This window comes from Scomber scombrus, chromosome 14 (genome assembly GCF_963691925.1).
Source record: "Scomber scombrus chromosome 14, fScoSco1.1, whole genome shotgun sequence".
NCBI classification, from domain to species: domain Eukaryota; kingdom Metazoa; phylum Chordata; class Actinopteri; order Scombriformes; family Scombridae; genus Scomber; species Scomber scombrus.
Genome location: NC_084983.1, coordinates 9,405,803 through 9,432,653, shown reverse-complemented (window position 1 = coordinate 9,432,653; position 26,851 = coordinate 9,405,803). Strand labels below are relative to the sequence as shown.

Here is a 26,851-nt window from a genome sequence, read left to right as displayed (position 1 = left end):
AGACTGAAGATGACTATTATTACCTTCTGTTGGGTCTTTATGCCACCTAGAGGCAAACTGAGATTTTGAAAATTATAGAGTTTGAAGCAAAACGCAGCCCATACATAATTTACACATTAGGTAATATAATACTGTGTTTTTAGTATATATTACCTTTGTGTTACTGTCTATCTACTAAAGCACTATCCAACGATTTTGGTACTAAAAAGACTTTGGAAGATTCCCACTTGATTTGTAAACCTCTGTTTAGAGACTGTTGAAGTCTCATATTACCTTCCTCTATACTTTGAACAGACCAAGGACTGTGGATTTTGTCCTCATCACTTATACTGTAATCATAATAGGAAAGGGATCTTCTGCCAGTAAAGCGAGAAGGAACAACTGCAACAAGCATTAAGATATACTTGAAAATATATGAATATGTGTGACAATTGCCCTATTCTGATTTTATCCTGCATTCAGATATCCTATTTGCAGACACTAAACTTTTTTTCACTAATCATTGCACTGAGGATCCTATTAACATGTCCCATTAATTGGTTTGTAAAATGCAGAATAATAATACTTCAGTAGTTTTTCTATATCTGCATATTACATACTAGCATGGCAACAACTGAGGCTGGAATTTGTAATTTAGCTGCTATTAATCTCATGTTTGAAGCTAAATATTGTAGGGTACATCAATTATACTGTAACCTCGTGCTGTTAGGGGGTCAATAACAGCACTGCAACAGTAAAATAAGTGTCCACTCTACTGTTACATGACAAGCCTCATTTTATTGTCTTCCATGGATGAAAACAGAAACTGCGTGTACAGAATGGTAATCACATGCAATACAAAAATATGAATTTTTACAACAACATAAAAAACATGTATTGGCCCATTCTAAAAAATTGTACAGCTTTTTATACATTATTTTATACATGAAAAAAATATAAATATATATACACATCTGTAATAGCCATAGCAGTACCTATTCAAAAATGTTGTGATGTATTTTACATATAAAATGTTTATACAAATATTAGAAGAATCATGTTAATTTGCTATACATTAAATAATGTATGTACATTACATACCATTGGATTTGCAACACATTTACTGCAGTCTTTCACTAAACCAACCCTACGTATTCCAACACAGTACACTCACTCAGTCGCACGTGCACCCACACACACACACAACACATTAATACAAGCACGCCAACTGAAGCCAGCAATTACAAACAGAATACACAAGCGCGCACAAGAGGTAATGTTTTAGGAAGATATAGGACACTTTTGCGCCAGGTTCCTGATCTATCTTTTTTTTTTTCTTTTTTCTTTTTTGCGCAGATTATGAAATCACTCAACTTCTTCAGAAAGATCTTTCTAAATAACTCATATTCTCATAAGGTGCACTTTACACTTCAATGCATGGACATTACTTAAAAAAAATCTTTAATCATAAATAGCCAGCATTATTCTATTCCCAAGTGGATTGTGAACGATGAAGGGAATATTTCACCAGTTTCTTTTCACTTTTCAAAATGCATCCAATCAAACGGTGAATTTACCAGATTATATTCCAAAAAGACAACATACAAGTGAGCATATCACACTGTCCAAGCCTCTGAGTCCCTCCTGGAGAAATAAAACACTGCAAATATGACTATTCAATACCAAACTATAAAAAAAACCAACAGCAACAACAACAACAACAAAAAAAGAGTTCATGATTATTTTTTTCCTGCTGACAAAGTGCATATTGTGTCTAGACATTGGCTGGTGAACATCTCAGCACATGCCATCACACAACCATTAAAAAACTTGGGGTGGAGAGGAGCTGAGAGGCAGTTTGTTGGAGAACATCACTCAAGCAGCCTGTCGAATGTATGTCAAACCCTCAAAGGAAACATAGATAAATGAAGTGGTCCATTTGGTAGTAGGGTCCATTTTATGTCCAGCAGTGTGTGTGTGTGTGTGTGTGTGTGTGTGTGTGTGTGTGTGTGTGTGTGTGTGTGTGTGTGTGTGTGTGTGTGTGTGTGTGTGTGTGTGTGTGTGTGTTCAGAGAGGAAAAAAGAGCCATGGGGTCAGGGCTCCGGCAAGAACAACCACATCACAGCAGCACAGAAAAGGTGAGCGGGCCGAGGACAGGGCAGCCATCAGCAGGCACGGACCACAGCACACAAGTCAGTCTCAGCAAAGACACAACAAGCCAGTTAATTCACAAGCCTCAGAGTCCCGAACGACGTTACAGAAAAAAAAAACAACAACAAAAAAAACAAAAAGGAAGGCAAAGAGATATTAGACGAAAGGAGGGAAAGCGTGGAGGACGATAGCGGTTGTCCCCTCCCTCCTGCCACACCTCGGTCCACCGATCCTCTCTTCCGAACAAGAAAACGCAACGGTTAGACATGGAAGATCAGACTGTGGATTAGTGGAAGCAGTGTCTGTTTCAGGCAGAGGCAATGCTTTGATCAATCCTGTAAGAGTTAAGGATTCAGGAGCATGCAAGGCAGACCCAGGCTTTGTTTTGCATTGCTTATGTTTCAGAGTGACTGCTACAACCTAGATTAGAAAAGAGAAAAAAAAAGAAAAGAGAGAGAGATAGATAGAGTGAGAGAGAGAGAGAGAGATAAGAGCAAAAGGAAAACACAAAGGTTAGACGGTTAGTGAAAGTGCACAAGGGCTCACATTGAAGAGAGTACAATTTGAAGAGCAGAAAGATATTACATACACATAGATTAGTTAGGACATTCACTAAAAACAGATCAGGCTGTGTGAGTTCAATCCACAAAGAGATCGCTTCTGTATTAAGCGAATCATTTCGGGTCCAAGCTGATCTGAAGTCATTCATATCGTTTGCTTTTAAAGAAAACATGCTTCTCATCATGCATCTCTCCTGTCATCCGGCTGAAAAAAATTGCATTTGACCACACAGGGTTGATAGTGAAGCTCTATTAAAAAATAAAATATTTGCATGTAGTCTTGACAAGTGATGTGTGAAGATGCAAATCATAGAGAGAAAGCAGAAAAGAAGGAGGAAACATGGTGTGAAAGTGAAGCTGTGCTGATGTCCGGTGAATAAAAGTGTGGATGGTTGTGTTGCTGCAGGAAGTGGGGGAAAAAAACAAACTGGTCTGGGTACAAAATCTATCCTGATGGAGAAATGTTCAGGACTACTACACATACATGATTAGCAACATAGATGACAGCAAGCTTTTAAGGTCATGGTCTATTTGTTTTTGTATATATTATTTTTTACAGCTGCTCTCATCTTAAGATGACATGCCACAAAATGCCCTTTATTTATACCTATGTGACAGTATATCTCCCTTATACCTCCATATGTATGTATGTATATGCACTAAGTTTCATACATGCAGTAAGAAACTTAGTTCATGTATGAAATGGACTCACAGTGTGACTGTCATAACATTACTAAATTACTAAATGTGTGAGACAGTGACAGTCATGCCATGTGACACTTTTTTTCAGTCAAAAATGTGTTCTTTCAGTTGAGAGACAACTGTCAGGGCATTGTGTGATGAATAAATTAAACTTCACAATTCACATTTACATAAAAACTGCAACGCTCACATTACATTTGAGAACAAGGAGCTGCAGCTAAAGAGAACTATGCCATGGTGCAGTGACAGAGTGCATTAAGGGTAATGTGTGAAATACTTTTCTTTCTTTAAAAAAAAAAAAAAAATGTAACAACGTTTTTAATCTTAAGACTATGTAACCCCAACCCTTAATCTTGAGGCAGAAAAAACCTCTACTTCAGCCTCATATTTTTACTTGAGTTTGGAGTCAGTGATCATCAATGAGATGCCATTGTACCATGAGGAAACAGCAGATACACAATAAGAGATCTTCTTTTGTATTCACATGTCCAGTGTCATCACATCCTCTTTCGTTTCTGGGATACCTACTCTGCAGACTTCCAGAAGTGCCCTGGGTGGGATAGCCTGCGGTTGAGTTTTGGCAGCTTCTCCAGCATGTCGGCCAGCTGGGTGAACGTGGGCCTCTCTCTCAAGTCGTACGACCAGCAGGCGGACAGGATCTCCTGAGAGAACGAACCGCTTTGTGTCAATACACCTATCCAAAAATGCTGAGCCATGCACTCGCTGGACTGTGGACTATGAATGATGATCGATCTAACAAGTTTTGCAGCATCTTGATATCTCTGCATCACTAGGGCATGGTTGATTATTTTCCACTATTACAAAAGCAGAATAAATATGCACTTTTCTGAATGACACATTTGTGTTTCAACTCACAGTGACCTCCTTGCCAAGGCTGATCTCTGCCAGGACATTCTTTATCCCTTCTCCGCTCCCCACCTGCCATATGGTAGCTTCCACATGCTGGTTAGTGATTGGCCAGTCTCTTGCTTGGAGCTCATACCAAATGGTGCTTAAAGTGGAGGAAGAAAAAGTGTGATTATTATGACAAATGTTATTATCTCAAAGTAAAATTAAGCTCAAAAACAGGTGTGACATGACAGTAGGTCTCCAAGTAAGTTGAGTGTGCGGAGCTTACCCAAAAGCGTACACATCTGCAGAATTGGAGAAAGGAAGGCGGTCCTCATTGTTACCTGGGCTCATCCTGCGCACAATCTCTGGTGCGAGATAACAAATCCAGCCATGTGGAAGCTTTAGTTTATTCTCACGCCTGGAAAAAAAAGGCACGCTTTTCAGTAACAAATCAAATGGAGTGGAAAGATGCATTAACCATCGTGGAAAATACATTAACCACTGTGCTACTGTAAAACGTCTATTCAGAATGTGCTGGAAGTTACAGTGTACAATCAGGAAAACTCAGTCTCTGCAGAAAAAGAAAAAAAAGTACTGGCTGACAAGGGAGATGGATGGCTGCAGGACTGGAGCCACTGTGGACCTCAGCAATTATTACAAATCACTGGACCTCCCCAGGTAATAGTAGTGCAGTGTGAACAGGACTTTAGCTGAGGTTGTGTTTTTAAGCCTCTCAAGTGGTGTTTCTTACCTCCCCTCCTGAACAACTCCAGAGATCCCAAACAGCCCGAAGTCTGTGATCACTACTTTATTGGTATCATGAAATACGTTCTTTGACTTCAAGTCTTTGTGAACAATGCCTTTAGCGTGCAGATACCCCATTCCCTGTATAGGAAGACAAACATTGACAGTTCTTGAAGCGATGGCACACAGGCTCGGATGTTAATTCAGACAAATCTTTGACAAACTGGGACTTCTAAAATGCCAATTCAAAAAGGTGCACACTGTGGATTCTGGTTATATACTTTTGAATATAGTTTCCTTCCATTTTTCGATTGTAGGTCAATTAAATGTCTTTTTGCTGGGGCATTTTTATTTTCATGCACAAAAAAACACTGAAATGGCAACATGCTTTTGGGACATTAAAGCTATAATGAAAATTAAAGAGCAACAACACAAATGAAGTTTTAAATCAAAACATCAATGAGAGCTCTTAATAGATATCTATACATTAAAAACATTACCTTTACAATCTCCTGAGCGATTTGTCTCGTCTTATTAATATCCAAAGTGTTCTTAGTGTCTCTGACAACTGAATACAGCGTCCTCCCTTTACAGAAACTGTGGAGAGAGGTGAAGAGATTAAGAATACACTAAAAATGAAAAGATGTATTTGTGACATGTTAGATTCATTTTAGAGGCGCAGTATACTTAATGTATTTCTGCTCTCACCTGGTGATGATGGCTAGGTGGGGTGGAGCCATGCAGGCCCCCATGAAGAGGACCACATTCTCATGCCTGGTCTGCCTGTAGTTCATCACCTCCTTTTTAAAGAGCTTCAGATGGTCCTGATTGTTCCCATCAATCTCAAGAAGTCGGATGGCCACTTCGCCATGCCACCGACCTTTATGCACCTTTCCCCAGCGACCCTGCACGTACAAACCACTCCAGCATGAGTTCCAAAGCTCTCTGAATTCATTTGTACTAATTTTGAACCACTGCTGGGCCAATTTAAAGCAGACATAGAGGGATGGGACCCTCTTTTTATTTCTTTACGGGGTAAGGCTAATATTTTGAAGATGACTTGTGCACCTAGGTTTAATTACCTGCTCCAGACACTGCCAATTAGGATTCCCCTGAAATATTTTAAGCAGTTTAATAGGCTCTGTAGTATGTATCTTTGGAACAACAACTGCCCTAGGATTAACTTGCGCAGGTTACAGAGGCCAGGGGACCATGGTGGGCTAGGCATTCCAAACCTCCTTTCATGTCATCAGGCTTTCGGTTTGAGGCACCCGGCCCATTAGACTCTGCTATCTGAGCTCAACACCTTGGTTTTCTATTGAAAATGCCCTTTAATCATTATATATCAACTAGACTGCTGAAGGAGGCTCAGACTCACCCTATACTCCAACAAATGCAATGGATTTGGAAAAGGTTCTCTGTAATACTTAGGTTTGATCCATTCTTGAATCGGTCTTCAGGTATCTGTCAGAATCCTAAGCTTAACATAGATAAGAAACCATTTCTCTGGAAGGTTTGAGTGGAGAGGGGCATTCTTGTCTTGGGGGACTTTTGTGAGGGGGATAATGTAAAGTCATTCCCAAAAACAACAGTTTGACCTACCCCGACATCATTTGAGCAATGTTTTAGTTCACAAGTTTGACTCAACTTCTTCAAAATCCCCGGACTCAAACACTCCCTCTTCTATTCTGGGTTTATTCGGAAATGGACATGGGGCTTCAAAATACTACTCCATGCTTCTAAAGTATTAAAATACTAAGTCTTCTAATTTTGAAGTGGGATGGGAAATATCCAAATATGTAATTTTCGAAGATGTGTAGAAAAATTCTAAGGAATTTAAAGATAATGTCCAGTGAGATTAAAACAAGACTGGTCCAGTTTAAGATTATAAATAAAATGTACTTGATTCCTTCAAAGTTGTTCAAAGCTAAGCTGAGGGAGAGTCCAGAGTGCTGAAGATTTAAAATCGTAATGACATCTGTGATCCTGCCCATACTCGCAAGGTATTGAACAGCTATTCATGAAAATATTAAATTGAACATTGATGAGGATATTCCACTTTCTCCTATTTTGTACATTCTGGGTGATCCCCTAAGACTGTGTGATTCCCCCACGTCAGATGCAGATTGGATTCATGCAGCTGGGTAGGAAAATTCTAGTTTGTGAGAGGATTTGCCCCTAGCGAGAGTAATGTTTGGTCAACTGGGGACAACATTGTCTCTCTGGGTTGAACAGGTGGAGAATTATGGTCAAAAATGGGGAAAATACCTGGACTTTGTGAATGGTCAATAACAGAGGCCATAAGCTTAACCCCTCCCAGATGTTGGACCATCTGTGATTACCTGATTGTGAGTTATTCGGATGTGTGTCTACTGCTAGAGTGACATTATATGTGTCTCCTTTCATTTAATGTTGATTAGGATTAGGATTTAACACTTCAGCATGAATGCCCTTTTAGAATCTCATGCATACACTAGTAGCGTCTCAGTAAGATTGCTCACCTTTCCTATGAGTTCTCCAAGGTCCAGCTGCTCAAACGGGATGTCCCACTCCTGCAGGTACACGCTGGTCTGGCTCGCCTTGCGGGAGATGGGGCCCTTCCACTGGTTTCCTCGAGAGCTGGGCAGATCATCGAGCTCGTCGCCGTCACACTCGCCATCGGAGCCCATGTTCATCCTCATATCCTCTCTGTCGTCCTCATCCTCGCATTCGTCCTCATCCTCCTCCTCATTGTCCTCGATCTCCTCCTCTGCGTCGGGGTCTTCCTCTTCAACCTCAATTTCCTCTTCCCCTTCCTGCAAGAGTGTGGTGATGGGTTTTGTTATTCTACTGTGCATAAAGAATAACATCACAACCCCAGCAGGTCAACCTGGTTTCAATAAACAGATGTCAGAGGAGCTACTGTTTAAGGTTAATACCAGGCCATTCACAAAGAAATCTTTTGCAAAAAACCATGCCATCTGGGTATTGTAATCACATGAAAAATTGCAATCATTATCATGTTCAAAAGGAAATGACCTCATGTATCTGACTGAATAACTATAATGAGATCTGTTGCCTTCATATCTGCTTCAACACAGTTTGAGAGAAATTAGTTTGACCCTTGTCACTCTGCTTTGACAGCTGACTTTCAAAAAACCCATCTTGGTGCCAAAACAATTTCATTTAAAGCCATTTCCATCCATTTAAATGTGCATCACCATTTTCCTCTCTGTATGAGGCTAAGAGACTTTTGTGTGTTCTGTGGCACCAGTCCATTGCCTCCCAAGGTTACTCCATGAGCTCGAGAATGAATCGGAGTCTTTTACACATCTATGTGCTACAGTACCTTTGATGGATAACAATATCAATTGGTGTATTAGCATAAAAACAGAAAATATGATACAAGATACATTTCAAAAATATGTGTCTGAACGATCTCTTTATGTTGACAGTAAAATCTGGCACTGAAGTGTATTTTCTGTCGCGAAATTACCTCTTCGTCTTCATCTTCCACCAGCTCAGCATGTATGTCATCCGCTGATTGCTCTATTTCACTACTGTGATAGAGAAATTTGGTATGAGAGAGGTAAACTCCAAAAAAATAAAAAGTGTGTCATCAGTGAATCTGATTGAACTAGATTTTTATTAAAGAAATATCAGACGAGAACAGTCTTACACAGTGTCTTGGAGGACATCAGAGTGCAAATGAGAAGGACTGGAGACATCTGTAAGAGAGACAATTAAAAAGGTGGTTTAGGAAAGAATGAGAGGAATGAGGAAAAACTATTCTCCCTCTTCCAAAAGGCTTGATGCAATAGCGTCTAAACCCACCACATACACAACATGACTGTCCATGCAATTCCCCACTACCACCAGCAGATGGAGTCAAAACGGCTCTAAATGTCAACATGCAACCCTAGTGCTACCACGCAGTGACTGACTGCTAACCGCCACCACCCTGAGAGCAAACATGCAGAGGACAGTGAGAGCTAGAGGGAAGCTAATGTTTGCAGGGTGGAACGATGGGATAGTGACAGTGCATCATGACATTTTAGGACTCACCAGGGAAGATAAACTGCTGTCTATGCTGAAAGTAACAGGCAGCTTTTGTAAAAAAAAAAAAAAAAAAGAGAGGGAAAGACCGACAAGCATGGCAGGGAGAGAGACCGTTGGTTAGAGAAGCTTTGAATAAACAGATTTTGTAAAAAGGCACATCCACATTTGTCTTTCAGTGTTAATGCAATATACAAGAGAAAGGGAGAGAAGTGTTTTTGAGGTCAATACTGTTAAACTGGGATATAGGAGAAAAAATCTGTATAATAAGGAGAAATGAAGACTACAGTTCTAGCATGCACATGTCAGTATTTGTATTTCTTTACGTTTGTCTGTATATCTGTGTGTTTCTATATCCATCTGTGAGCCTTACCTGGGAAGTTGAAGCGGCTGTCCCGATGGCCTTTGGGCGAGGGGTTGGGTGGTGGAGTGGCGCTGGGGGGGTTACTCTGCTGGAAGGGTGCTGGGGAGGAAGGCGTGGACGAGGTGGTGGAGGACGGATTGCTGCTGGAGTCCAGCTGGTTCAGCACTGGGGGATGATCCTGGTGGTGGGACGGGGATGGATGCAAACAACACTAATCAGGATTGATAGATGATGGTCAAATGACATATTCAAAATTACTTCTACACTTCATTTTACAGCGCAGCAGTCAAATGAGATTTCCAGGTGAATCTGACAGATTTCTTTATGACAGAGACGGAAGCTTGATGGCAAAAATGGGACAAGCATCAGTAATTGTAATGTTTTGCCAGGACAGATGACAGAATAGGATCAGGCAGAGATGTAAAATCATTGCAAATATGGTGTTAATTCTCATACATACAAACAGTAAGTACCATACACAAGGCTCTAATCTGGTTGATTTACATCTTTGATATCTAGCTAAGTCATAGTTAAGTCAACAATGACGCAGCACTGTTTCAAATGACTACATACAGTCGGGACTATGCAGAACCCATAAGCCTTTTTTACCTTTTTGGTAATGGCCTTTGGTAGTGTGCCAAACTGTGGTGCTTCTGGCGGCCGGTCCACAGGGTTGTTTATATCAGACGGAACAGACTCAGTCCTCCGAATTTTGGCAACTAGGAGCGAATTAAGTAAGGTTACAATGTATAGACGCAATTCATCGTGTTAATCTGTTGCAGATGGAGGATATAACAAAGCTTACTTGGTAGAAAGGAGATTCTGCAGGATGGAGCTTCCTTTGTGCATTTGTTGTGGCACTTTAACCTGCACACACAGTAGGCAGCATATTAGAGATGCAGTAACTATCAACAATGTCTAACGCGCTACTGTTCTACTCAGTCAGTAATAAGAAATACTTCACACTGAGCGAACTGCGCTTTTAAACACAAAGCGCTCAACTCACCGACAGTGTTTGCACTTCACCCCAAACATCATGTTCTTCTGGCACACCTGACATGTCTGAGACAGCCAGGACTTAGTCGAAAACCTGCACAAGTAGAACTGCTGTTAGACCTACAGCATTATAGTCCTGAAGAATTATTGTTATCATTGTTAACTGATAACTTCATTAAATACAGATATAGTATATTTGATTTATTATGATATAAGCTAAGGATATATATTATAATAAAGTCTGTGTGCAAGCAGTAAGATCTACCTGTGTGTGACTGCTAAGCCTATGTCCCTTCTCACTGCTTGTGGGGAGCTGCGATGCCCTGCTACGTTATCTGGAAGGAAGAAAAGAGCGATTTAATGAAGTGACCCCAGTGGTTAATCACATACAGTTAGAAACTGAGAATTTAACAATTTAGATTTTGTCATTAGAACAGGGTCAAACTAATTTTCGGATTTGATTCCAGCACACAGAGAGGACTGGAGATGTTGCAGATCCAAACCTCATTCACAATCAACCCACAAAACACAAATGCAAGCACAAGAATGCATAGTAAATAAAGATGAGGAATTTAAATGTTCCTAGAACCTATTAGACAACCAAACTATGCTAATCAAATACAGAAATGCCAATCATTTTGAACACGTCAACTTGGATAAACCACGCTACCACATGCATTCACCAAATGAGCACAATTAAAAGTCAAAAACGTGCACAACTCACTCTTAATGGTGCTGTGCTCTTCCAAGAGGGTAGGCGTGCCAGGAAGGGTGTAAGGTGCTGTAGTGGCAGCTGGGGTGACTCCGGGGGTGCGTGCAGGCATGACGGGGTAACGAGAAGGTGAGTCCTCACATCCGTTCCCATTAACTTGCATATTCAGGAACAACTTATTCTTTTTAACACATCTGGAATAAGAGAGAGAGAAAAAAAAAAAAAGGAGAATCAGAAGGTCTGCAGTGTATGAGCAAAATCCAGGTTGGATACCACACAATGTCCACTGCACTGCTTGAGCACTATACTGTATGAGACAGATTATGTAAGGGCTAGAGAGAGGCACGTTGTAGCACCTAAATAGCATTGGCACAGGATAGCCAGGGTGACATCCCTAACACCCAGGCTGAAGTCACAAGGACTGATCCATAAGCACCTAGTAGTGCCAGTACTGTGACGTTTAAACACACGCACGTATGCACGTGAGTGATCGCAATTAGAAAAAGTGTCAACTCATCCCATTTTAGCAGATATCAGACCTGTGACCTGTTTTTACCAGCCAAAGAGTTTATACGCATATTGTTAGATACTGAACAGTGTGTTCAAACTAGCAAGATTGTCTGGGTGTGCGTTAGATACATTGGATCCATGTCAGCCATGTGTATCTCTTCATTTGCCAGATTTTTTTTTTTTTTACAGTTAAGCTTTCCATATACAGACAGGATATTATGGATAAACATGTGGCTTGTTTGTATATGTGCATCCAATCGCAATAGAGAGAGGGACACAGAGAGAGATTGTGTGCGACTTGCCACCTCTGAGCATTAGTCCACGGAAATACTTCCTGTTTTGACATGAGTCATAATCTCTGGGAATCTGTATGGGGATTAGCTCCAGTCATACCGTGCAGAGCAAAGGAGCAACAGGCAGGATGTGAAAAGGAGGAGAAAGAGACAAAGAGAGAAAATGTAAGTATCTAAGGAAAGGCTGACATGGTGTAAGACTGAAGTAAGATGCTGGACAGGTGCATTCAGATTATAAACTGTTATAATAACTCTGCAGGTGACTATAACAGCAACCTAGTTAGTGTAGTACCACCATGACCAGGCTGCACCACCCTCTACTGCAATTTCTCTTCACTACGTGTGGTACTTTTACAGGTTAATTGTTGAATTTTTGCAGTGCTAAAAGGACAGCTTGCCCTTGAATATATGAATACTCACCTCTCTGTGTCATAGCCAGAATAAAAGCAGACACAATTTGTCATGCATACAGCTCTGGCTTAGTCATGGAATAGTAAAATAAATTTGAGTAAAGCCCAAATGAAAAATCTGCTTCAAGAGGCCCTGTTAGAAATGCAATAATGCTAATAAGAATAATGATACATTTGCTTTCCTCTTGCAGGTCTTTTGAACACACACACACACACACACACACACACACACACACACACACACACACACACACACACACACACACACACACACACACACACACACACACACACACACACACACACACACACACACACACACACACACACACACACACACACACACACACACACACACGTGTGTAAACTAACTACCAGCAAAGCAACAGCTTGAGCTGACCACCTACTTGTTGGTGGGTGGGTCTTCGATGCGGTTGCCCAGCTGGGACTCGTGGCTTTTGCTGCGTGTCAGGGTGATATTGGGAAGTAGATGCAGCACTTTGCGGGACGGTGGCGGAGGGGTGCAAGGGGGCTTCAGTCGGTGACGCCTCTTTGAGGGCGGAGTAATGGGTGGGGTGGAAATGTGTCCGTGGAGCCGAGCTGAGCGAGCTATGGACATGGGAAATGGATCTGTGAGAGGGCTTTCGCTGTGGAAGTATGACATGGTCGCCTCAGGTGTGGGAACCGCTGACACAGAACCGGAGCGGGGATGAGGGAAGGTAGCGCAGGGGGTGGATGGGGTGGACTGGACGGCGGATGGGCGGGCTAGAGGTGAAGGACTGTGAATGCGGAGGGGTGTCCCCAGATTAGTTAGTTGGTCTGCGGTCAGTAGGGAGCCGCTGTCCCTCCTGGTGGGCTCAGACAACCAGGGACTGCCATCTTCTCTAAGTTCACCTCCTGATCAGGAGACAACAAAAAAAAGGCACTATAATAAACCAAAGGAAAATACAGTATGATGTATTTGATCATGGAGGTTTGGAGCAAACACATACCTGATTCAGTGGCACTATTCAGACAGGAGAGGGCAGCAATGAGCCTGGCACATTCTTCTGAACTGGATCCTAGCCTTCGCATTGTATCCCTCACCTGAGCACCTGTCATCTGCAGTAAGGCATCCAGGGACAACTTTGCTTCCACTGCCTAAAGAGGAAAGAATGACAACAATAAAAACATGTTTCATTGTAACTGGTGTATGGTAAAGTAGGTTGAAACTCAGCTTTAAAAAAGGAAAGTATAGTCTGGCACTAAATAGGTCACACAACCTGTGACAGATTATACATTACTTCAGATGTGGTTTTATGCCTGGATCAGTGTGTTTAACATTTAAAAACATTCTGCTGAAGTGGGGACCACCTCAGTTCAACTGAACAAAAGCTCAAGACCAAACAAAGATACGCCTGTTGGGAGGCCTGTATTCAGATTTAGCCAGTGTCCATTCAATATTCATTCTAATATTTGAAAGTCAGCCATGTTCATACAGATTCACTCAGAGCGTCCAAATTAATGTAGTAGGTGAAGCAAAGCATTTTGAGTGAGTGAGTGAGTGAGTGAGTGAGTGAGTGACTGAGTGAGAGAGAGAGAGGGATCATTGTACAGAGATGAAGGTTGACTAGAGATAGTAAACAGACATGTACGGTGTAGTGTAGAAACACACAACATGACATTATGCTAGTGAAAGATTCCATTGGTAAGCCAAAAATCACAAAAGTGGGTACCACTGGTAGACTACAAACTCAGAAAACAAACAGACCACAATAAGCACACTGTTCATTTAAGAATACAGAAAAAAGTACACCTTTCACATAGATTTAACAATTTAAGATAGATTAATTTTCTCACTCATGAAGTTTTCAATGTCTCAAATGATATCTGTTTCTGCCTGTATTTGGAAGTTACAGGTCCGAATTATACAATCAACTACTAATAACTAGACTAAATTTGAATAATTATGTGAATTATAATTACAATTTTCGCAACTATTCAATGAATGATTTTGCCTATGAAATGTCAGAAAATAGTTCAATTCCCCACAGCCTAAGCTGACATCTTCATATGTCTTGTTTTGTCTGAACAACAGTTATAAACAAAGATATTCAGTTTACTATCATGAACGACCATGAAAAGCCTAAAATCCTTCCATTTGAGAAGCTGAAACCATCGTCTGTCATGCTAAAACTATTTGATTATCAAAACAATTTTTTGTTGATCGACTAGTCAGGTCAGCTTGTTCCGAGAGCGTGAACACTGATCAGAAAACAAGGGTCATGAACGAAAACAGCCAAATGCAACATGACTGAGAGAGAACTAAACAACTGGACTAAGTAAATATAACTTAACAATAAAACCGTGGAAGTTTATAATACAGTAGGGTCCAAAAGTCTGACACTCATTCCTACTGTATGTCATATTTTAAGTGCAGTAAGTTATTAGTCACAGATTTTGATCAGGACTTTATGTAATAAAGTAGTAAAGAGAACCTGTATGAAACATGCATCTTTGACTTTACACTGTTAAATCACCATTTAGTTAAATGGGAGTTTGAACATCAAACAAGGCGCTTTATTGAAAGAACAATCCTTACACTACTTCTATCCATATACTCCCACCTCTTGCTTAGTAAAGAATATGTTCCTTTGTTCCAGGCCTTTCTCTGTGTCCTCTTATTTCCATCTGTTGTACAGTATACACCACTATCAGCCTTTTATGAGGATATAATAGCTGAGGATTAGGGGTCAAAGACTGAACAGAAACTGAGGCTGTATGGATACAGACCTACAACACTAGGTTATGTACTTTGCCAGTAGGCAAGATGCCAGAACATACAACAATTTATATATCACAGGAGGAAACAGGAGATAGTCAAGTGAGTTTAGGATGTTTTTTTTGTCATGGGAAGTGCGCAATTGCTTATCAGTCAGGTTAAACCCTTGCTCTGAGAGGGCAAACACTGATCAGAAAACTAGTGCAACCTCCCACACTCATGTGTACACTGTAAGCAAAAGGAAGTGCACACACGCAGACATAAACATATAAGCAAAGGTAAGAGATGTGTAATTCAAAAGTGGCTGTGGGCCCTCCACTCCCACTTTTTCACTCATAACAACATTTTTTTGCAACATTAACAGTTAATAGCTGGTTTGTGTGATTTCTGTGCTGGGCCTTCTTTGTGCACAATTGCTACGTATGTGTACACAGTTGGTGTTAAACACTAAAACATCTGAGAAATGTATTCCTGCAAAATGTACTCATCCAGAGTCCCTCAACCTATGGGCTTGGCCTGTGAGAGGTCAAATCTACTGGGCCTCACTCACATTATCAGATAACAGGGGTTACAGGATGAGTAACCGAGGATTCGTCTCACATTGGCTTGGCTCAAAATGCACTGGCAACCTTTTTTTTTCTTGTAGTGAGCACTGGGTTAATCAAGATAGGGCTGAAGAGCCACAGAGAAAATTAATTAGTTCACAGAAAGACACACATGCTCATTTAAAAGGCTGCCAACATGGATTCCACATGGTTGTATCACATTACGCAATAACTCACCGTCAGTTATAGTGTTGGAGCAGCGAGGTTGGAGTCTATGTAAAAGTAATGTAATGTATCATCTATTGGATCTCATAGTATGGTGCAAGAAGACACTGTAGAAATCTCAATCTAATCATGTTTGATCTAAGTGGGTCATCGACATGCCACGACGACTTTACATCTTTTAGGAAATCCCCATTGGCATACAAAAACAAATCAGCAATGTCACTATTTTTTTAAGCGAAGGGCTAAATTCTTTGAGGGTTAAGGTTGAGGTTTAAAGTGAAAAGCAAACAGCGCACTGAGCATGACAGATATGACTAAGCCGTAAACAGAGGACAAATAATCAGATATGGAACAAAGCATTGAAACGCCACTAAAAACAAGCTTGGGCCATATTAAAGAATAACAAGAGCAGAAACATTTTAAATAAGCAGGTCGCGGTCAGGTCACAACACAAAGACAAACAGACAAGAACAACACAAACATACATTAGCCAAGAGGGATTAAAACAGTTTACAGCGGCACAGGAAGGGGAGGTAGTGGCAAGAGAAAAAACGACAACAAACCATGCTGAGGAATGACACTAAACCACTAAACATGTAGAATAAAGGAAATGTATCCTACTGATGGATTTTTGTGCATAAGCAGCTAGTTGCAGGGTGCTGGTATAAGGAGTAGTGATGGTGACCCAGAAGATCTGCTTGCAGCAAAGCATCACAATGGGAGCAGTTTCTTCACAAAATACTAAAGGGAGATCTTTTTAGCAGCAATTATATCTTTTTTAATATATTAATCATAAAAAATGTATAAATAGAGGAAATTTTCAGTAGAAAATATCTCTTTTAGGACCCGCTCTCCTCCACAAAAGAGGTCAGAGGTCAGGATTAGCTACATATTAGCTGGAGGGGAGTCAGTGTCCTATTCAGGGACACCTCGGCAGTGTCTACCAACACTCAACATATTACTGAGCTCAAGCCCTCAATCTGTAGGTCACCTCTTTACAAGGCCACCACTGGGCTACCATACCCAGCGGTGGCCCAGTGGTGGCCCACTCACTAACATGACAAAAGCTTGACTTGGAACTAGATCTGCAGCAAAAACCAAGAGGGGTTGCTCTAAAGTAGTATGTTTTACTAACTCACTTTAATTTCTGCTCAAGTGCAACTGTTTGAGGCTTTAATATCATAATCATAAGAAAGATCTTTCAGAATGACATTTCAATGGTCACACACTGGTCAAGTATTCCACATTCACATGTGAGTAGTTCTGACTACACATTGAATGTGCATAAATGTGACACAAACACAGTCACCCAGGTCAGGGAGCAAGAAAGAAAGAGAGAGAGAAATACTGATATTCATATGAAACAACATGACCGACCTCGATGAGTTCTGGTCGCAGGTTGATGGTGCGTAGCCAGTCTCGCAAGTGTGGGTAGCTGTCCAGGGCCTCAGGCCTCTCTGTCTCTGGCACTTTCTGCTTGCACTGCAGCTGTTTACAGATGTATTTCATCAGCTTCACCTGCAGGGAGCAATAGAGAACACAGCGCAGATGGGAGGGGTTAGAATGGAGGCTCACAGTGAGCTAGGAGCTACAGCTAAAAGAACAGGCCTTCAGTGTAGAGGCTATCTGTCACATCTCTGTATTGGCAGTAAAATGACCTTAGCGGGATGACACAGAAATGCAGCAGAATATATATTTGATTGCTACTGTAATACCACACATAACAAGTAATTATTTGGAGCAGTGACACGATTTCTACTGACTACTGAGTCTTCTACAAGAGTGATACAAATAAACCTTTAAACAGATCCATCTTAGATTCATCACCTCACCTGACACAAAATACTATTTCTCTTTCAACAGATGCCTCTTCAGTATGATAAAGGTTAATCTGATACCTGGATTACTCCATATTCACACAGTTTTCCCACCTTGAACTCAATGTACCTGCAAACATTCCAGTGTTTGTTTAACCCAATTTCCCAGTTCTCCCAGTGCACAAGACCGTTAATTTGATACAAACAGCTAATATTGTACTGATGAACAATTAGCTGGTCATTCAGTGAGTGCATCTGCTGTGCTGCCACAGCAAACAAGTTCATGTGGAAAAATCAAGAAGCTTAGTGACATCAAAGTCCTTAATGACTGCAGAAAAGTGCCATATGACCAGTCAATTTTCCAGTTACTTACAGGAGCATTGTCTTTCATTAACTGACTCTGAGACAACATTGTAAAGATGTGGATCTTTTGTCACAATCAAATATGTATATCTGACTAATGATTATTTTCAATACTGATTAATCAAGAAAATAACCACAGGTCGATCGTTTGCTCTATAACACCAGAAAACCTGAAAATCCTGTTTACAACTGAAATATAATAATTTACCACAATGACACACACACACACAAAATAATCAGCAAATCTTCACATTTGAGAAGCTTGACCTCCTTCCACTCATGTTCTCATTTACAGAAAACATCACCAATATCTCCACCATCTGGGGGCTCTGCTGATGATGCATGGGAGCGAAAGGAGAGGAGAAGACCAGAAGAAGAACAACAAAAGCTTGCCTGCTGTCCTTTAAACATAGCTCAAGGTAGTAGCTTTCTGATGCACAGGAACCTGCCCCTCTCAGGTCTTCCTCTCAATGCTTGCATCCACTAATCAGCACATTAATGACTATAACCCTGGTTAAGACCTTTTCTGTAGTGTTCCAATGTATATAAATAATAACTTTGGTCTCAAAGCACTCAAAAGATTTGTAAGATAAGAAGATAAAATAACGACATATGAAGCTCTGACACTTAAACTACTATCTCAATGCTTTCCAAGCCAATGTTAAGTGCAGCGGTCCTTTGAGTAAGTCTAACAATGAACACCATGGTATTGGTTTGCAGCAGCCCGCGTTGTGCTGCTCAGCTCTGCCGTATAGAGTGTCTCCTTATCTCGCAGTCTATCTGTAAGAGTCCATTACAGCAGGCAGCACCTTCAGATGAGCCGTGCAACACCAGCTAGCTCTCGACCCGCCAGACACCTCTCGAGTGCCTGAGCAACAATGAGCGGCGCACGTCTTTCTCTGCTCATTCAACTCTCTCCGTGACACGTACGTTCGCTGACGAGACGGAGACTCATAGAGCGGCGCTACTCTGGGAAAGTGCGGCCTTGGGATGTAAAAAGGCAGCTAACAAAAAGCACCTCCACTGTAGTCCTCAGAGATGAAAGGAGAGAGAGAGAGAGGATGGTAAAGGAGTTAAATGCACTCAAGGTTGACTCCGACAGCTGCTGCTCGGCTCTGCAATTATTTATCATTATGAAATAATAAAGCAGGGTGCATTATAGTAATGTAAACTAATACAAAGGTACATATTCTGCTTCATACAAGCAGTGCAATGTGGTGCCCTGATGTTTTGACAACATCTGTACAGTTTTATGTTAGGTGCATGCATTCGACTTTCTCATTCTCTTACTCCCAGTTGGATTGGAACTCCTTTCAGAACTGGTAAACCAGCATGTGTAAAAAGAATGGGAGACACATAAGCAGGATTTCTCCTTGAATAATCACTGTGCTCCAATCATGTCTGAATAAAGTGTTTTTGAGCTGCGGCCAACAGTAAGAGACCTTTTACTAGATGTGGCTAATGAGCTAGCCTCCTGCTTTACCTCCCTATACACTAGTGCAGTCCTGTGACGTCAGGTTACCTAGCAACCCCTCTTCTGAGTCGTCAGCAACATTTCAGTGGGATTTTCCCATACATGTGAAACACAAAGCTCTGACACAATACATCTCAACATACAACTGTCATCATGTGTCTCGGCAGGATAATAACTGCACTGACTACAAACCATGACCAACAATTTTATCTTGAGTCACATGCGGAGCATTCACTTCCCCTATTATCATCCTAAATAAATACTGTGGATAGCATTACACAAGCACAGAAGTCCCCAAATCCCTCACTGTTATCAGTAATGTGTGTATTTGTGTTGGGAGCGACGAACCAAGAGATAATGACAGGGCCCTCTGCATATTATTTTTGGTGCAGAGTGGAGAAGGCAGCATTTGACGTGTGGCCTGGAGGTGGGAGGTGGGAGGAGGAGGGGAGAGGGGGGTAGGGTGATGGCGTCAGAGCCCACCTGTCAGCAGAGCTAAACAACACCATGGCAACGGCCTAATGCTGTGAAGGGGAGGGGGGGGGATGAGTGACAGCCAGTGTGTCAGACGCCACAGAGGAGAACGGAGTCCCAGCAACGGCCTGCCTGACACAGCAGACTTGGGGAGCAGATCCCACTGCTCCCATTGTTTTCTCAAGGCTATTGCTGACAAAGCCACTTTGGTGCACCTGCCAAGGATAGCATGGCCTATCTCAGAACTGAGCAACAAAATGCTCTATCACAGAAAATGATATTTGCACAGCAAGGTCAGTTCACTTCTCTCCAACTGAAAATGCAAAACGTTTCTTGCTCCCTGAATAGGAACAGTTCTTGTATCATATCAGTTATATTCCCCCACTTTGGTTCACCCCCACATCTGTACATAATATTATCATTATCAGCCACAAAGGGACATGAGACCAGGGATCATTTCGTTTTTTTTCCACGGTTACTGCCTCTGTCTTTAGATGTGTCACAGTCAACATGGGATGTGACAGTAGCAACAGTATCACTGGAGCTGGGAGATAATGCAAATTTTACGCCAATTTTAATATTGCCTTCAAGGACGCATTTTATGCAGGGCCATGCAAGTAAGCCGTGGCTGATGCACTGTTTTATCTGTGCATAAAAAATGATGAAGATGTCAAGAGACATAAAAAACAAAGAGCGGGGCCAGGGAGGCCAAGTTATGCAGAGGCCAGGTCACATGGACTTTGGTGGAGGGGGTGAACATACATGGTCAACAGTCCCTGACAATAGGCTGCTGCCCCTCCTCCATCATTGTTATCTGCTCTGAAGTGGGTGGGGGGTGGGGGGTACACAGACATATCCTTGGCCTTGTTTAGGCTAACATATCTGACAGAAAAACATGTCAGTGGTTCCATTTTAAACATACACATAATGTTTGTCACACTATAAATGCATTTACTACATCAGGACAGACCTCGCAATAATTTAAGTGCAATGATAGTAAATATATGTCGCTAATTTTAACCATTTACAACCAGACACACCATGATAACTCCCTTATGATTTGGTGCTAGAGCAAGAAAACCCCCACTTCTTTCCACAAAAGAAGTACACCAGACCTCAAAATTACAGGATATAATGCAACTCATCCTGAGTCAGTTTAAGAATAGATCAAGGCCTGCCTACACTGTTCAACCATCCTGATTTCCACATCGTGCAGTCCATTCTTATTGGCTATGCTACCCTTAATGCAAGAACAAAAAGAAAAAAAAAGAAAGAAAAAAAACGGAAACAGAGACAGGGTCAGTGTTGCTACAATCATGGAGTTGTGCTTCCTCTATACTCTCATGTAAGCAACATTCTCCATTGTCTTCTCCTAGGCCCCTGACACACACACACACACACACACACACACACACACACACACACACACACACACACACACACACACACACACACACACACACACACACACACACACACACACACACACACACACACACACACACACACACACACACACACACACACACACACACACACACACACACACACACACACACACACACACACACACACACACACACACACACACACACACACACACACACACACACACACACACACACACACACACACACAGGTTGTCATGTCATAAAGAGCAGCCCAGCGGATTGGCTTTGATTCTCCCCTCCCCTTTTCCTCTCTGCTTTCCCCTCTTGCACAGGCTCTTTGCGCGTCATTTGATTTTCTTATTTAACAACCAACCCTGAAAATGCGTAGGAAGAAAGATGTCTAAATATAGATGCAGCCACAACAGCTCACACCACGAGCGCACAGCAAAGTCTCTCCAACACCATGAGGAGACAAAACAGAGTGACGCTTTGCCGTTTTGCTGCAGATCAGCACTGATTAAAAAGATAAGATGGTGAATTGCTTTAATGTGAAAAGGTTTACAACAATGAATACATATCTAGGAACATTTGACACTTGTTTAAGGTTATGTAAAACAGCGCAGAAGCAAAAACACTTCTCCTGTTTATAGGATGTTTTCAAGTTCATGTTGCTAAGTGTCTGGATCGTGTAGACTGATTTGAACTGGGTTAAACCAAACAGACGAGCGACTAAAGCAGTGGATGTGATAAAGTAGGAGTCAGGAATATATAAAGAGCTACAGTTAAAGTAACACAGAGGCAGCATGAGAAGCAGACAGAGACCAGGATGAGTGGGATTAACATGTGAAAAGTGAAGTACCAGTTAGTACTCCATTTGAGAGGCCAGTATCATTATCCTCTCACTGGCAAGGCAGGAAAAACACACAGTTCAAGTGGAATAATAAAGCTCTCTCAATGAGAGTATAAAGTGAGTTCAAGCCTCTCTTGATTGCACTCCAGTGCAATATGGGAGCGAAACCCCTTTGCACCACGAGTGTGACAATGACTTTGACCTAACACGGTTCGCTCATTGGCTTTAAAGCTTTAGTAGTAGACATCTATCATGTCTAGTTATCTCCGCTATTAAATGGTTTACATCTGATCACCTGTGCACTGATGTGAGAGTTGCCAGCCAGTATGCTTGCTAGAATTTGGATCTCAAACACAACAGAGATAGGTTTTAGGGTTATCTTCTACATGCCTGAAATACAGCACCTGACATATTAGCTTGAATATGACATTATAATGTTGCCAAGATAGAAAGAATCCTCCTAAATCTGTGATTAACTCTCCAATCTGCTGACTTTAAACATTTCAGGCAAGTGGCATGTGAAACCTCAAGAAGGGCTCAAGCAAGAAGTGAAAGTGTACACTTATAGTAAGATGTGGTTTCAAAACGTTGTGCCAGTAAAGACATAGGAAGTAAGACTGCTGATCAAGACAGCAACCCATGCCTGGCCTGCCCCACTTGAAAGATTGCTGAAAGACATCTAGACCAGCTCTGCAAGCTTCTTAGCAATGATGGACGTTTGAATGTTACAAAAAGCCCGATCACAAATCACCAGCTGATCTGAGCTGCATGTTTTTATAGTTCTAAATCCTTTGTAAGAGCTTTAACAATATAATGACAAACTAGGAGAACTGCTAAAAGGAGCTTTGATGTGTTGCTTGAATAAAGGGTAATTGCTTGACAAATAAACTGTTACGTTGCCTTATTAATAAAAGTTTACTGTTCTCGGCTTAGAAATTCTCTTTTCTTTTCCCTTTTTCCATTACAAGGTGCTCAAAGGTCATGGAGACCTAGAGAACAGCAACTATGAAGCTAGCAGCGATGTTAATTTGATGACAGGGAGACTTGAACACAGTTCTAAAACTTAAAGTGTAACCTCACCCCCAGGGCTGAGCCTAACCCCACCCACTGCATATTTTTGAAATATGCTAAAAAGTGGGCATGGGGCTGAGAGGATGGGGTGGATGTGTGAAGCAGTAGTTACTCTGTGACATCGCTTGGCCAGAGAACTAACAATAATAATAATAACAACAATGAGGGGAAGACAAATGCGGCGACATTTTTAAACAAGCCACAAGTCATTTTTAAATAAACCTCTGTTTCACTTGGTTCATTGCTGCTTCACATGAAGACAGTTTTAGCTTCAACAGCTAACAGCAGCACTGACCTGCTGGAGGAACTCTCTCGGTCTGTGACTGTCCACCACGGTGCAGAGCTGCAGTCCGCCGCTGCTCCGCAGTGCACAGGTTCAGCAACGGTGGGCCTCAGGTAACACAGCCATATAACGTTTTGAAGATTTTTACCAGCTGATAACTGTAGAACCAGACAGCTGACAAAGCTAAAGAGCTATGAAATGCGATGTTGGTTGGTTTTGTGGCTGCCAATGGCATTTCCTTTCGTGGACAATCACAGACAGAGAGATATCCTCCAGTAGGTCAGTTCTGCTGAAGCTAAAACTGTCTCGATCAGCATGTGTTTGAAAATGAGTGAGGGCGGTGGGCGGCTTCACAGACTCTCACACTCACAGGCGGGGGCTGGGGAAGGCAGACATGATCATTCTACTATTTATATAAATTTCATGACGTAGGGTTAAGGTTAGCGTAGAAAATGGTCAACTCTATGTCTGCATTGGCCCCACCTTTTCAGGGCTGATTTCAAACAGCAGATGGCATTTACGGTCATTTTCAATCCCTGAAATGCTGATTTTTTATACATTTGGTCTCAATGTCAATATTAACACCAGCATTGATCCGCTTCATCACAGTATAGTCATATAATTTTTAATTTTAAGCTGAAAAAGATGTTTAAGTGCCCAGCAGCTCTGTAAGTTTAGAAATGTTATACAGGTTTTAGGAAGAGAAAGCATTTGATGTAAATAGACAGCAATTGTATGATCGCTTAAGATTATAAACTGAATACATGTATTGCCTCATTTCAAAATTCACCCATCACTTTCTTGACTATCTTTCACACATCCAATTCCTTGTTTAAATAGTTGTGACTTCTACCCTTGTTTAAATGAAAGGAAAGGAGGTACCAAGCAAGAATCTACTTGGTTCGATCATTAAGTCACTCTGAAGAAATCAAGAGCAAAAGGAACAGCTCATACATACTCCACTCAACCCATAACTATTGCATACAAAAAGTAGAAAATAGAAGAATAATAAAAAGAATTTTATGACGATAAAACAGTTAAGAGTAAGTAATGATAAAACGTGTTGGAACACAAAAATTGAAAAAGGGAACAGAAAATTATTTCACCAAACACCTGCAGCTACATCAAAAGGAAGATTTTGTGCCTCCGGATCTCAACTGGGTAGACATACCACAAGAACAAGACATCATGATATTATCAACAAATCAACAAAACACTGAAAATAAAAAAAAAGTCAGCAAATACAGTAGTAACGAAAGGGAAGGCAAGACATTATTTTGGGTTTAAACTGAGGTTTGAACCAGCAGTACTGGTGTGAAAAGTAAAACCAATTCTAAAGTGACTTAAACCTGCAATTTTAATAACCAGCAGGGGCTGCACTGGCTGCAAAAAAAAAGTCTGATCGTATCTATGAGAAAATGACCCTATCCTAATTCATTACCTAAGTCTTCTTCAATACAGCATGATGTTCATTTTGCAAATGATGGTCCCATTTAGAGTAAAACAGACAATATAGCAGTGTATGCTTTAGGGCGTGGCTACCTTGCGATTGACAAGTCGCTACCATGATAATAAATAGAGGCATAACAACATAGGTTATGTACCTTAATCTGAGATTCTATGAGTACATGAATAGCCCTCTAGGAGCTGTTGCTTTACAGTTTATGTTCAGTCGCTTAACAAAAGTAGCATCCCAATTAATATCAGAGTTAACATGAATTACAGATGCACCTTGCTAACCAAGCTAGCTAGCTAGCACTAATGTTAGGATTAGCTCCACCCTCTCTTCCATTTATGGTCACCTCTGGCTCCAAAAAAACAAGATGGTGACAGCCAAAATGCTGAATTTGTGGCTTCAAAACTGTAGACAACAAACAAATGAGTGATGTCTCAGTGGCAGCGTTCACTTCTTTTATACTATCTATGATTTAAATATAATGAAACCTAACATAATAGTCTTTAAAAATACTGTAAGAATCCACCAAAAGCCTATTTAAAGTGGATTCAATGGATATACCTCAATGTCATCCAAAACCTGTTTGACTATTGAAGAACTACATATCTATTCAGTTGAAATGGCATTACATAAATATAAATAAATACACCATTCAGGTTTATATTTAGCTGTGCTGTAAACCAGAAAGTATCTACCGGTTTCCAAAGCAGCAACCAAAAGCCAGTGAGCAGTGTGACGCTCTCATCACTCTGCTGCTGAAGTTGGAAGTAGGTTTGTGTGGGTTCAAAACCAAAAGGTGTCTAGCTGTTCTGATCCTAAAAAGGTACAACAGAAAAGGAAACTGAACCTTGCTAATACTACAAACCAGCAAAACAACCACCATCATGTAACCAGAGCCACTGTTCACACTTCTGACTTTCAGGGATAACCCCTTTCAACAGGCCTGGCAAACCACAGGAAAGAGACCTCAGAGCTGTTTTCATAGCCTTCAAGAAATATATGAGACCAGCATGGCCTGCCCATTGTCATGCAGAACAATGTCAGTGCAAAATGCATCTACAAGACAGCGTACCTCAGGAAGTACTCTGCCAGATCACGTCCTGTTCCACATAGTGACGAAGTACACATGACAATGGATGAAGAAGACTTGAAGCATGTGGAAGCAGGCAGGCAATGAACTTCACTTTACATTTCTCTATACAAACTGTGTGTCATAGGACCACTGCTCCCTTCAAATACAATCAGGCCAAAACTGATGGTTGCTGACTTTATACAGTAAAAGTAATAATTGTGATCAACAACCAGCTCCCAGTTATATAAAACTTGTGAACCTTTCTAGAATGTTTCATAAACTTAGGGAATAGTCTTTCAGTTATAGTTTAGCAGTCTACTCCCTACCTCATAGATTGAGTTTGCTTGAAAAGACAGAGCAGATATTTAAAAAACATTTTAACAAGTTCAAAAATGTGAAGAAATTAAAATTTGAAGAAAATAAAGTAAGACATAGGTAAGTCTAATATTAGATCAACTATCTTTAGAGAACAAAGATATGACAACAAATGGGGTTCACTCACACCTATTGTATAAAAATCAGTGCTAAAATACACAAAAATAAAAAATGGAACCTGATCCATTTGCTGGCAGGTTTCTGTTTAGGTACTTTCAATTTTTCATTTAATACTGTTTACTTTAGCCTGTGAAAATTGTGTTCCAGCGCTGTAGCTTGCCAACCTGCACCTGATGCCTGCCAGCCAGCTAGGAAGCTGCAGTTACCTAAATTATTTTGTAGACATTCATATTACCAAACTGGGAAAGCTGCACCTATACACACAA

General features: G+C 41.1%; 1 protein-coding gene across 1 annotated transcript; it reads right to left on the bottom strand.

The window, feature by feature from the left end:
* Window positions 1–3,888: 3,888 nt before the first annotated feature.
* On the bottom strand, window positions 3,889–17,299 carry ksr1a (kinase suppressor of ras 1a). Its single transcript, XM_062433507.1, has 18 exons — window positions 17,217–17,299; window positions 13,301–13,448; window positions 12,716–13,205; window positions 11,108–11,289; window positions 10,649–10,718; window positions 10,394–10,477; window positions 10,193–10,254; window positions 9,997–10,106; window positions 9,397–9,565; window positions 8,647–8,695; window positions 8,464–8,527; window positions 7,490–7,783; window positions 5,697–5,893; window positions 5,489–5,585; window positions 4,996–5,129; window positions 4,531–4,662; window positions 4,269–4,404; window positions 3,889–4,054 (listed from the first exon to the last, which is right to left on the bottom strand). Exons 2-18 carry the CDS (start codon window positions 13,407–13,409, stop codon window positions 3,917–3,919), a joined length of 2,517 nt encoding a protein of 838 aa, XP_062289491.1. The 5' UTR covers window positions 13,410–13,448; window positions 17,217–17,299; the 3' UTR covers window positions 3,889–3,916.
* Between the last annotated feature and the right edge of the window lie 9,552 nt (window positions 17,300–26,851).

Coding starts and splice junctions, on each gene's coding strand:
- ksr1a (XM_062433507.1), bottom strand. CDS start 13,409: ATGACAGGTGCTCAGGTGAGGGATACAATGCGAAGGCTAGGATCCAGT. Junction 10,255..10,393: donor GTGAAGTGCAAACACTGTCG/GTGAGTTGAGCG, acceptor CTGTGTGTGCAG/GTTAAAGTGCCACAACAAAT. Junction 5,130..5,488: donor TCGCTCAGGAGATTGTAAAG/GTAATGTTTTTA, acceptor CTTCCTATACAG/GGAATGGGGTATCTGCACGC.